General features: G+C 30.0%; 2 protein-coding genes across 3 annotated transcripts in view; both read right to left on the bottom strand.

Annotated features, from left to right (window-relative positions):
* The window catches only part of LOC142329185 (ubiquitin carboxyl-terminal hydrolase 47-like), a 115,908-nt gene that overhangs the window by 95,972 nt on the left and 5,376 nt on the right, over positions 1–14,560 (bottom strand). The window lies entirely within an intron of this gene.
* LOC142329234 (uncharacterized) lies at positions 11,612–12,946 on the bottom strand. Its single transcript, XM_075373642.1, has one exon. The coding sequence runs from the start codon at positions 12,875–12,877 to the stop codon at positions 11,612–11,614; it is 1,266 nt and encodes a 421-aa protein (XP_075229757.1). The 5' UTR covers positions 12,878–12,946.

Genomic DNA, 14,560 nt, shown 5'->3' with positions numbered 1-14,560 from the left:
GAAGAAAAACATATCCATGCACAGATTCTTCAAGTTGGAGTCAAAATCAATGACCTTGTATCCAGCTGTATAGAGAATGCAAAAATACTTGAACAAATTAGTCACAAACTTCCCTTCCCCAATGCAACCATGCATTACCAGCGCAGAATTAAGTGGCCACCTCTGAGCATACCAGATCACCTTTTTGTGCATTTTTCTCCACAATTTTTATATTTTCATAATAACACACTGTTGTCACATTTGATCCATTAAACTGAACTCTTTTTAACTGTCGCGATAAGTGTAACAACTGTGTTCAGTAACTGTAAGTGTAAAATATCCTTGTAAATATATTTGTATAGAAGTATTTTAAATACTTCTACATACATATTTATAATATGTATGTATTAGAAATATTACTTATAGTAATCCTAGTAATTTATTGATTTTATTCACAGCATTTCCCAAATTTTATTTTTTACTTTTTTTTATTAATTATTTACGGGGTATTTATAAAGGAGTCTGTGTTTGTTTAATGTTTGATTATGCTGATTAACATTTTTTTGGTTATAAGCAGAAGGAATTTGCCTCTCATTTGACTGCTATTTAAAACTGAGAGTCAAAGTTTCCAAAACATGCTTCACCAACAGCAACTCAAAACATTTATGCAAGACTTTCAATTTCTTCTTTTTTTAATGGTGATGTCATGTCTATGCAACTCTGCTTCTGTTCATATTGCTACAATTTTCTTTAATATAAGTTTCACTTTTTATTTATATCCCAGGACATAATGTCCTAAAACATTACTTAAGCTTAAAAACTGACAACTTAACCTCCAAACACAGCAACAGAAAAACTTAAAAAAATTCCGATACCAACAGTAGACTTTTGCAGGATCAGACATCATCAGTCTATACACAATTCTACTATTATTTCAACAACAAAGAAATAAAAACTTAAAAATTTAGCAAACATAAACCCTAAAAACCATAAAATTTGTAATAACACAATTTCACTGCTGTACTGGAATGATGTAAATTTACATCACACAACTAGGTTTGTAAACATTCTTGCACTGTATAACCCACTACATCTTTAAACATCATCTTCTATGACAATCTGTTGGTTATTCATACTTTTTTTTACATTTATATCATTCCAGTATGACGGTGAAGTTTAACTTGTTAGGGTTTATGTTTTCTAAATTTTTTAAAGTTTTTATTTCCTTTTAGTTGACTTAATAATAGAATTATGTACAGACTGATGTGCAGGATCCTGCAACAAAAGTCGACTCTATTGGTATTAGTTTATTTTTTTAGGTTTTTTGTTACTGTTTGGTGATCAAGTTGTTGTCTTTTGTGTTTAATTGGGTTGTCTTTTGTAAGTTGATGAATTATTTGAATTTTCAGAAAGTTATTTATGCTTATATATATACTTCATAAGAATAAATAGCATAATGTGTAACTTCACGTAAAGTATTATGAATTTCTGTAAGTTATTTAATCCTAAGTTTCAATCTTGATACAAGATCATTGATCTTCAATCATCACAGTACCAAAAGGCCTGAAAAAACTATTCCTACAACTCGAAAATAGCATACAATATGGGAGTAATGATCATATGCATGATTAATCAAGTTTTTTAACTGCAATTATCATTTTTCATTGAGATTGCATAATTCTGTGAAACACACAATCAAAATACAATGAATTTGATGACAATACGTAATGTGTTGCCATGAACTGAAATGTAAACAAAATGTCCATCATAAATTGGCTCATTTTGAGTTCTGTAAAGTTTATATTTAAGTAAAAAACTCAAGAGTTTGATTCACTTGTGTTCAAAGCAGTCACAGCTTCGTTTGCATATGCATAACTATTTCAATTATATAATTTCATAGCTGCTGTATACAAGAATACATTTACAAAATGTAAATGTGTGCAAAAAGAACAATGCTACAAAAACTTCCAGGCAGTACATGAAATGTGTAAACATTATGTTGATCAATGCTGAATAGATATCCAGAAAAAATTATACAGTATAGGTCTGACTCAATAGCACACCAGAAAAGGCTAAAAAAAAGGTTTAGGTAAGGGCAACCCAGGATATTATCCCTCTCCAAAAAATATATTAAAACGTGAAGTTATAATAATGTAAATCAGCCTCAAAATTGAATAATATGAAATTGAACAGAAAATCAAATTCACTATTAAACAGGTAACTAAAATTAATTTCCAATAGAGCAGTAAACAACTTGAAAAAACACAATTTACTTAACCATATACTATAAAAGTTTAATAATAAATTCAAGGCAGGCAAAAAAAAATTATTTTTTAAATTCAAAAAAAATTATTTCCACTAGCGATAATATGATAAAAAAGAGCACATTTTCACTATAATGTGATAATCATTAAAAAAACCTCACTTAACAAATAGATAACAAAAATAATAAAAATGAACATCAATAAATATTTTTAAAAAAAAGAATTCAAATGATATTATAAAATACCTTAAGACTGAATAAAAAATTAGAATCTGTCCATAACAATAGAACAATTTTATCTTCTTTACTTGTTGCTTAAAGCAATCAATAACTATACAATAAAAAAAAAACATTATCAAAATTTATGTACTGGTACTTTTAAACTTTTATTAGTCTTTGGGTTTAGTCAACGCCCCTCCCTGACTAAACGTTATATAAAGACTAACAGATATTTAACAATACCAGTACAATAACTTTTGGCAATGGTGTTATTCCAAAAGTACAAACATATAATAAAAGATGACACTAAGAATGTGGACCCTTATCTTGCTTTATTATCTTTCTGTCCACAATTTTTTTTTTTTTTTTTTAATAAAATGTTTTTTATAAATAAATAAAAAAATACAAGTCAAATATTTTTAATGAAATATGTACACACAGTTACCCAATAACATTTACAAAATAAATAGGTTTGAATATCTTATCTTGATTTTAAATTGGTGGTTATTAAATCTTTTAATCTTTACAACATTGTAAATATTACTTTCATTTAATTATGCAACTTCACTATTAGGTAAGATCTTAAGAAATTTATTGTGAACAAAATTAAACATTTGTTACAAATGGTTAAAAACCACCAAAATATGTTATAAACTATTAAAGTAGATCTGCAGTAAGCTTACAGAAAAATAATGCAGTTTGGAAATTTTGTGCCTATCTTCACTTCCTTCAGTTAACTATAATAAAGATCAATAATTATAACTTATTGGAACAAAACAATAATTATTACCTTGCACCAGAAAATTCAATAAAATAAATTTATAAATGTATTAGCATAAAATAATTATTTAATTATTTTTGGATCTGATAACTTAAAAAATAATCTACTTACAACATATGAGTAATAATCTACATTTAAAGTTTTCCATGTAGACCAACAATAATTTAGTTACATTCTTAACAAAATGCCTCAGTTTGTCTGGATAACATACCTGAAGATATTTGCGCTTAGGTTTCCACCAATCACTATGCTTCATTTTCCATTTCTGACTGCTGAAAGTTGCATCTAATCTTTCCCTCAACTCTTCCCACATTTCCAGACTTCCACATTATATTCTATGTTTCAAACAACCCCAAATGACAAACTCTAAAAGAGAATAAGGTAGGCTAGTTTATAGGTCCTCCTTTTCCAAAACAATGTCTTAAACACACTATCAAGAGAGTTTTACACCTGAATAAATTCTCTATTTCTGCTGCAAAATCACATAAATGATCTTATTCATGAAGAGGCGTGTCAAAACTTCTCAGATTGCTACTTTGTGTACTATTAGTGTTGGAACCGCGCATCGAATCATTCATGACATGCTGAATTATTGAAAAACATGTTCGAGATGGGTTCAAAGACAGTTGATTCAAATCCATAGACACCCAGAGAAGTGCTCAAGAAGTTGGGTTGAGAGGTGTTGTCACATCGTCCTTACAGCCCAGACCTCATCCCATCTGATTTTCATTTGTTCAGCTCGCTCATAGATTTTTTACGCAGCAAGAAGTTCGATGACAATGAACCGAATGGTTCATTACTGTTTGAATGAATGGCCTTGCTGTTTGAATGTTCATTACTGTTTGAATGGTTCAAACAGCAAGGTAAAGACTTCTATGCTGCAGGAATCAGAAAGCTCAAAGAAAATTGGAACAAGTGTCTAAATGTTGCTGGAGACTACATTGAAAAGTTTCATTGTAATTGAATAAACCAGTTTTTTCTACACCAATTTGTCTCGTTAATTATTTGAACGTCCCTTGTGTAGTCATTAAATGAGCACAAAAATATAACCAAGAAACAAGATTTAGGTAACTGCTTAATCATTTAAATAAATTATTCTGGATTTTAAACTACCTCCATTAACTTTTTTTAATGTCCATATTTTTTGAGGAATATTTTAAAAACTGTATAAAGTTAGGTGAACACAGAAATTTTAAATGAAAATTTAGTTTAATTTGAACCAGTTACATAGATTAGCAAATAAGTTATATAATAAATCGCACAAATTTAAAACTTAAAGTACAGATGTCTCACAAAGTTCTGATGGGCCAACTTTGTTGAAAATTTAATTCTGAACAAAATGGGGTACGATAAGTTGAATAAAACAAAAAAATGTTAAAAAAATTTGAATTTTATTTAAAAGCAGTACATAAAATTTGTCAGAAAAATGCTTTTTTAATGTAAACAAAAAACAAACTCTTTCTTAATGAAAAGAAAACTTTTGTAAAAACAAAATTTAGTGTTAAAAAGATTTAAAAAACTGGAAATTACACAATTGTAAAATAAAAGTAAATAAATAAAAATGACTGGTAATAATTTTTTTATTAACAACAAAAATACAATAAATTATTTCAAAGTCGGCAATAAAATAACAGCTGATCAACAATGCACAATACTCTATTAGAATTTAAATCATTCCATAAAGTACATTAAGTATACGGGGTACTGTAAACTGTGCTGTCCTTAGTAAAGTTGTTCTGTGAATTTTAGCTTGAACGTGATCAGTTTGCTATTTAAATAATGGCACACTTACTTACAAACAGAATAATACACTGATATGGTATTCATTTTGAATGTGTGTAATGGTAATGCTACAGCTGTTGCAGTAGAATATGAGATGTTTTCTGTTTTGGGTGTTAGATCAGGCGATCTTGGTGGCCAGCAATGTGGACCTCCATGACCGCTCCATTTCTCAGGGAAATGAGAGGAAACGGCTTTAAGTAAGTGGAAACGGCACAATAGAAGTAGAGAGGTCCACCATCGTGCTGAAAATATATTTGCATCTCAGTGCTAGAGGACATCTTAAAGCTGCTGCGTCAATTCTTCTTGAAGAAACTGCAAGTAGACCTAAGAATTTAAGCGGCCAGGTAATATGAACGGTCCGAACAGGTGATTGTGAAGAAGGCCGCACCATACATTGACGCTAAACTGGGGTTAAAAATTTCCTTCCAACATTTCATGAGGATTTACTTCGCCACATATGCTCATTGTGTAAGTTGTTGACAGCATCTTGAGTGAAATTTGCCTTGTCAGTAGACAAAACATACTTCTATAGTTGTCAATTCATATTCTACCATTTTGTATTCTAACTCCAAGCGATGTGGACCATCTCCTGGGTGTAGATGTTGAAGTGGCTGTTTATAATAAGGATAAAACTTGTTTTGTTTGTGTCTCCCAAACCACTGAATGTGAAACTACATTACGCTTAAAAAGACATCGTGTAGTGATGCCTGGATTGCTCTGAACTGTATCATAATTTCATCTGTAACAGCGTCATGTTGGACAGATCGTTCATAGCTGGTATGAATGTTAGGTAGTGAATCTGTTTCCCAGCAATTGCATAAAGTTGTGCTAATTGTTTTGTGATCTAGAATCCTGAAACGGGAAATATTTCATATTCTACTGCAGCAGCTGTAAACTTGAAATTATTATTTACATGAATAGAAGACGTACAAGGTCTGTCCAGAAAGTAGTCACAGATTCTACAGGTATAAAAAAAAAAAAACATTTATTTACATAATAAGAATAACACCTGTACATTAAAATTCTTCAGAATATTGTCGTCCTGTATTGATACACCTTTGCCAGCAGGATTTCCAATCTGCGAAGGCATCCTGGAAGGCCTGCTCAGGAAGAGCATTTAAAGCAATTTCACAAGCTGCTTTCACATCATCAATTGTTCTCCAACGATGTCCTTTCAGGGGGAATTTCAAACGGGGAAACAAAAAGAAGTCTGCAGGAGCCAAGTCAGGATTGTAGGGTGGCTGGAGCCATTGCCACATTAGATTTAGCTGATCATGGTGAAGGCAGTATGGGCTGGTTTGTTGTCATGGTGAAGTTTACAATTACTGCTGATGTCTGGCCTGACGTACCAGATCATTGCTTTCAGTCTCTTGAAGACTTCTACATAAAATTTAAAGTTAACACTTGGCCCAGGAGGTACAAACTCATGGTGAACGATTACCCTAATGTTAAGAAACATAGTGAGCATGGTCTTCATCTTTTATTTGCTCATTCGAGCACTTTGCTTCTTCGTTTCGGGGTTGTACTGGAATATCCACGTTTAATCACCTGTGATAACATTGTCCAAAAAGTGAGGATCATTTTCACACGTTTCAAAATGTCTTAACAAATTTCCAGTCGGCAAGATTTTTGGTCATCGGTCAAAGTTCTTGGGACAAGATTCGCGCATACTTTCTTCATGTGCAAATCATTGGTCACAATCTTGTGGACAATAGTTTTTGGAATATTTAACATGTCAACCATGCAAAAGTTCTTTCACATAAGTCAAACTTTCATGGTTTGAGAAAATTGACGGACGTCCGGCACGGGCTTTGTTGTCGACTTCTTCACAGCCTTCCAAAAACAACTTCTGCCATCTGTCTTGCCTTTGTGATAAACACTCATCCCCGAAGGCCTGTTGAACAACTGGAAAAGTTGCCGCTGCAAACTGGCAGAGTTTCACATAAAACTGGATCCTGTATCTTTGTTTCAGTGAGCGCTACAAGAACTTGTACAAGAGACGAAACAGAGGTTTACAAAATCACCCACCCTTCAGCTCAGAGACAACTGAGCAAGTACTTGCTCGGTAGTTAACTTACATCACCATTGATCCCGACGGATGATAGAATACGCTGCAACTTACAGTTGCTTCACAATAAAAGTATGACTACTTTCTGGACAGACCTTGTATGTTTGTCTGGCAATGTAGATTTCCACAACATGTGAAATAGCCTGTTTTGTCTACCAGGCTACTACAACTAAATTTTTGCATTAAACAAGCACTGTTTATTACAATTCAAATCACAGAATCCGATCATAATCACAATAACCAATGACAACCAATTCAGCAAATTAGGAATAAAAATTTTTTTATAATTTTTTTTTATAAAATATGCCCAGAGTTCTTGCTTAGTCCAAGGAAAGAGACTCTGAATTATACAAACCCAAAGTTAAAAATGTTTACCTTCCTGGCATTGTGGCTCAAGAGCTATGTTACAAATAGGAAAAAATGGAAATCAGTCAAAAAAAAATGGGGTACGAGCTTTTTTTTCAACAAAAAAAAGTGGCTATGTGGTTTTGCTGTTTTTTTTTTTTAAACTTATGACCCAAAAGAAAGGTTGGGGGTTAATGTTCTTATCTATGTGTAAGCATTAGCATGTATTGACATGTTTAAAGATTAATAACTTTTGACTGGATGGACAGATTTTTATGACATTTTATACAGAGAATCATGAAAATGGGGGAATTTATTTGTAAAATTTGGGGTCAATATCTGAGAGGAGTACGGTAGATAGTTTTGTGTGGTCAATTTTCTCTAACTTTTGCAAATTAACCCCACTTTATATTAAGCTCAGTATATTAATGCATGCTTATCTTGCCAATTTGTAAAAACATTTCCTTCTCCAAAAATCAAAAAAGTTATCTTTTTAATTATTTCATATTTTTTAGTAGTATGCACTACTACTAAAAGTGACCCAAAAAAGTACTTTGGAGGTAATATTGGATGGGAGAGATCAACCTTTAAAAATTTTTCAAAGATTTTTTAAGGTTTATATTCTATATTGTTATTTTTCCACAATGTAAAAATAAATAGACAAATCCAGGAAAGTATTACAAGTTTACTGTGAGTTTTTTTTTGTTTCGTGCAATAATACTAGTTTGATTTAATTCTTACATGTTAACAAGTTATAATTATTTTCTTAAATCTCTTGTAAATATGAACAACAAAAAAAAAAGTAAAACGATAAGTAAATAATAATTGTACATAAAATAAGTACAATAATAAGTGGTTTTAAAGGTTACAAAAAAAAACAAATACCATTTTCTCATTAAATCTATATAAATTTTAATCCCTTATGCCACTTATAAATAAAGTAAAATATATATATATATTTTTTTTTTATTAGAATTTGAAATTACCTTTCAATTCTAATACTATTAAAAATCACCTTCTGTGTACATTACTACATTTACTTAATAATTTTTATTAGCATTCTATTAATTTTTGTTAACATAATGGAAAATTTCTTAAAAAATTAATTTTTATTAAAAATTTAATAAACCTCAAGAGAATTTGAATAATATTAAAAAAAAAAAAAAAGTGGGGAAAAAGAAAATCTAAAAATTATGCACAATTTACTATATCATCTCAAAATAAAAAAAATTCTGACAACAACAAAAAGTTGTTATACTTTCCTGACATAAGTTACGTTTCATGAAAAAAAATTATACATGAAAAAATTTTAAAAATTCAAAAACATTTTTACTTTCTTCAGCTCCCTCACCACCAAACTAAAAAAAAATTCCACTGAAAAATGTACAGGCAATAAAAAATTACCTAAGATACGTTTTTTTGGAGTGGGGGTGAATTATAATTTTATTGATACTTTTATTGTAACAAAATTTTAAAAAGACCAAAGAAAGTTTTAAAAATTCATAAAATTGATATTTTTATATTTGATCAATTCCCCCACCCGCAATTGCCCCCAAATACCTTTTTGGGTCACTTGCACTACTACTGTGCCTAGGAAGAGATAAAAATCAAAACTTTAAAAATATGCAATAAAGATTTTTTTTAATTTTTGGGGAAAGAAAGAATTTTAGAGCAACATTAATTTTAAAAATGTTAAGATAAGCATATACACACAAGAGTAAGAATATAAAGTCGAATTATGTTTACAAAATTCGGAGAAAATTGACTCCAAAAAAACTACCTACCCCACCCAAAAATTTTACCAACAAATTGTCCCCTTACACACAAGCCTTTATACAAAATTTCATCAAAATCAGTTTATCCAGTCATAAGTTATTAAACTTAAAACACATCAATCACGCCAATACATATACAAACATTACCCCTCCCCACCCACTCCTTTTTTTTGCTGGAGTTCCTGGGTCATAAACATTGAGAATCAAAAAAAAAAACAATACCCCATTTTTTGACTGATTACATACTTTCCTTTTTGCAGAATAGCTGTAGAGCTATGCCAGAAAAGTAACATTGGACTTAAACATGAGTGGCTAGATATTAAGCATTTCTATCTTTCATCTAAACATTCTCAGTTCACATCCTGGTCAGCATCTCTGGCATGATATAAAAATCTATCTCATTCTTATCATATGACTGTCATGAAATTACATCAAACTAATAACCTCATAATTTTCTTTGAGAATAAATAAAAATGTGTAACTGAAGAGAGAAAAATAAAGGAATGTGATTAATTATAAATACTTCTAAGAAAATTATCTACTCAATAAAGATCCAGGACAACCGAACACAAATGACCCATGTTAATTTAAATTAAAAACATGTTTTAACTTTGTACATTTTTCTTAAAATCTTGAAAAAAACTGGCAGACTTCATTTTTGTCTTAAGGATCTGCTTTCTTAACAAACACATGTAACAAGAACCTTTAAAGTAATTTTTTTTTTTAAATAAGCACAATCTTAAATTGAAATCTGTACTGATCGAGGGTATAACCTGGATTTTTAAAGATTAACATGACTTTCATAAAAATCAATTAATAGTTTTCAAGAAATGTATCCAAACAAATTTTATGGAAAAAATTAACAACAGTTTTTGAATTTTTAAAAATATTACTGCTAAAGTGCACTTTTTCCTTGTGAGCAGAACCAAAAAATATAATATTACAATACACTATTTTCATCAGCAAATTGCTTTCTATGAGAGTAAATGATTAACTTGTTTACTGACTGCAACCTAAATTTCAATGAGTTTGACACTGATCTACAATGTATTGAGCATAATACAGATGACAACAATCAAAAACTACTTAATGTCACCTATTTAACATAAAAATACCTTTTGTTCAGAATGATCATATAAGTTTCAGATGCAATTTAAAAAATTATATATATTTTTAAATTTTTTTTACTAATCTATTTTATATTATTGTCATCAAGCAACAAAAAAAATTTTCAACAAAAAATATTAAGTGTTAATTTCACAAGAGATTTATAAGGTAGGTATTTTTTTGTATTAATTTCATAAAAAATTTAATGAGAATAAAAAGGGATGTAAAATAAAAAAGCTAACACAGTTGTAGGACTTTCCCATCACGCAGCTATTTATTAATATATTAATGACATATTGAAATGATACCACGTTATAATTACAGGATAATAATATTGGCTTGAGATTAAAACTGCAAATTTCAAATCTGGTATTACAAAAAAAAAATGCTTCTATTTTAACAACTTTAAATATTTTGAGCATTTAAAGCATTTTTGAGCAATGTTTAGAGCATTTTTTGAGGCGGGGATGCAATTTTGCAAATTTTTTTGGCAAATATTGTTTGTTATTTTTAACTGTTAACAAATTTACCTAAGAAAAATATTACAGGTAAAATCTCAAGATAATGAGGGCTGACCATGCTCTAAACCCTTTGACCTTTTAAGTTGAAAATTTAATAACGTCAATGTCCCATATATAGAAGTAATCTGACCAAGTTTGCTCAAAATTGATCCAGTAGTTCTGAAGATATAAAGGTGATTTAGAGACTAACACCAAACACACACGCGTGTATGTGCACATGTATGAACATTAACATCTGGAAAATTTCCATCTGGAGTTTTGAGTTTATTAGGTCAAAATTTCAAGATCCAGTGAAAACTGCATATGCCCAACTTACACAAATTACAATACTTTCCCTTCTTGAGCTATAGCACTAGATGGGAAAGTAAAAATTCTAAAAATAATTATATTCTTAATACAACTTCATAATGGATCAGCCATTTTTTAAACATTAATTTACCAGGTGAACTGAAAAACTATAAGTAATAAATTTGAAAAATAAAAATGTATTAATAAATTATCTATCAAAGAAAGAAAATTGACTTTTAAGAGGAAAAATACAAAAGTTTAAAAAGGAATTTAATAACAAGATTTTATACTGGAGAGATACTTTCTGTTCTTTGTTAAAATGAAAATTGATTTTTTCTTTCTTTAATAAAACTGTATCAGCAATTAAACAAATAGTTGAACATTAAGCATGAACACCAATTTGCATAATTTTCAACTACACATTAAACTTATGATAAAAATAAAACATGACAAAATCCTGCTTTTTTTTTTGACAATAATGATCTATAACTGAGCTTCTTTATTCATATTAAAATTTACATTATTTAAAACAGTATCCATGTCACCAAAAGTAATATCATTTTCATAAGAATGTACAGCCATGCAAGACTTCTCAGCAAAAAATGAATACAGTAACAGATTGAGCTTTAAACTAATAACGTCCACAGATTTATAACCTAGTGATCCAACTAAAATGACATCATTTTCATTATCACCATTGAAAAATTGTGCAGCAAGTACATAATGTTCATCATGAAAATGTTTTGGATTGTAAGGAGTAATGACAGAAATTAATGATTTTGTGCGAATATCCCATAAATTTAGAGCATTTTTAGGTTCCCATGAACCAGTTAATATTAAATTGCCTCTTGCATCAACTGCTTCACCAGAAATACACGGTCCCTGTATAGTTCCAACACAAGCTGCTTTAAGCCTCAAATCCCATATTCTCACAGTTTTATCCCATCCACCAGACAAAAAGATATTTTGATCGTCAAGTAAAAATTTTACAGTAAACACTCTATTCTTATGATAATTGTTGAACAAGTGTGAATCAGCTCCAATGCTATTTCGAACATAATGAGAAATTAACATTGATGTATTTAAATCGTAAATTCTCACATCTTTCTTTGAACCAGCAGTGATTAAATTTGTGCACGTATGATTAACATCGACACAGTTTATCTCATTCCTAGCTTGACGAATAAATCGTATTAACTGATCCCTTTCTTGATTATATAACAAAACAAAACCTTCACTAGTGGATACAAAGAATATGTGATCGGTAAAACTTGGAAGATAACAGATAGATGTAATCGGATAACTAGCTTCAGAACCAGTAACTACATTTTTAATTTTTGTATAATCTTCTGTATGATATAAATTAACTGCGCCAGAGCCATACCCAACTACAAGATACTTTCCATCATGTGCATATCGTACACAGTATACACCCCTAAAAATCTCAGGAAAATAATGTTCTTTAATGAGATTTCCTGTACAATTTGAATATTCATCAAACCGATACCTATTTAAATCAACAATCTGCATTCTTTGTCTTTGTTTTTTATGTATGAATTCTCTGGTCTGAACTTCTTTGTTCAAATCAACACTACACACACTATGTTCATGTGCCAAAGGTTCAAAAGAATCAAATGTTAATGGAGTTTTAATTAATGAGGTACTGCTACCACCTCCAAAACCTAGGTAAAAAGATCCTATTTTCTCATCTATTAGTGATACTTCTCTTGAGTTAATATCTTCACTCATCACACAAATTTTATAAATTTTAACACAATGAATAACAATCTAATGTGAAGAAATTAACGGTCAATACGATCAAGTGAATTACATTTCAAAAAAACTACAAGTTTCTATTGGTGCAAAACAAAATTTGTAAATTCTTCATTGATTCAATAAGGAGAAAAATGAATGCTGTAACACATTATAAGTGATTAATTAAAAAGTTCTGAATTTGTTTTTGTACATTACTATATTTAAACCAGAAATACTTAAAAGGAATCCTAAGCATAATCAAACTTTCTATCATAACATGTTATTAAATAAATTTATAACTTAAAGGATTTGACTGAATAGTGTTCAAAAAGTTTTAAATTAAATTTAAAAAACATGCATGCACAAAATGGCTACGTCAACAGAGATATTTACATTAAAAAGCATTATATACTATTGTTTGGTAATCATATAAAAAAAAAATCAGCAGCCACCCAATAATATTTTCTTGAAATTATGAATATTTGTAGTAAATATCCTTGTATATGATTATTTCTTAAAAGATTAAAAATAATTGTTTTCAATAAATTGTTAACTTAATTATAGACAATACAGTGTAAAAAAAAGAATACTAGTGTTTTAAAGCTTAATATTATTTAATATCTCTGAATTTTAACTTAAAGTAATGATTAGCAAATAAAAGAGAAACTCTTAAGAGTTTTTCCCTACAAGTGTTCAATGCAGAACCTTTCATCACAAAACACATATTCAACTGATAGGAAAATTTGTGCCATACTTTAACCAGCACATCTGAAATAATGGAAGTGACTTTAGTCACTACAAACAAGCTCTGACATCGAATCTATGTTAACAAACACAGTGGTTGAGCAAAAGGTCATTAAACTGATTCCAACATTATGCCTATGAGGAAGTACACCAACCTGCTGCCAAATAAAATTCTTTGAACACATTCAAACAAGCAACTCCTGTTATGTAAAAGATGGCCCATAAACTTGCCACCAGGATACTGCAAAGAAAACATTTAATTTTGGCAAGTTTATTTCGCAGGATAAGAGTTCATGGGAATTTACTGACCCCCAAATAAAGACATTATCTGTGTTAACTTTTTCACCAAGATGAAATGTTGTGACATCACTAAGCATAATATGACCAAGGTCGTCATTTTCATTTGACAACACTTTGATGACAAGTCTCACAGCTTGCATAAAGAAGTTGGTAGGCTTCAAAGCTTATAATAGCTGTAAACAGTATGAATGCATTTGTAAGTCTTTCCTTAAAACATTCTAAATTGTCATTACTGGCTTTGCTAACCTTCCTAACTTATTTGTAGGACTAAGCAGGAAAGACTCCTTGACACATTTAACATTTTTTCAGGCACCCTTGATTGTCCCATACTCTTCACTTTACATAAACATCCAGTCATTTCAAACTGATTTTGCCATCAGTGAATGTTATCACTCTCAGGATCACAAATACATTTTCTATAAAACACACAAACTGTGACTATAGGTTCAATTTAGTAAACTGTAAAATACAGAAGGCTTTCTGTTCAGGAATTAGCATCTTTGCTAGTGGAGCTCTAAGCAGAAAGATAAGGAATCAAGCTACATCCATACAAGCAACTATGTCCATACTTTGCGCTTTGATTCTAACCTTAAATCAACCACTACATACCCCACCCAAAAGATATTGTAACAA

Source organism: Lycorma delicatula, chromosome 8 (assembly GCF_047948215.1).
Source record: "Lycorma delicatula isolate Av1 chromosome 8, ASM4794821v1, whole genome shotgun sequence".
NCBI lineage: Eukaryota > Metazoa > Arthropoda > Insecta > Hemiptera > Fulgoridae > Lycorma > Lycorma delicatula.
This window is presented reverse-complemented; position numbering and strand designations above follow the sequence as displayed.

Bases quoted from the DNA above. Each gene is read 5' to 3' on its own strand.
- LOC142329234 (XM_075373642.1), bottom strand. From the start codon at position 12,877: ATGAGTGAAGATATTAACTCAAGAGAAGTATCACTAATAGATGAGAAA.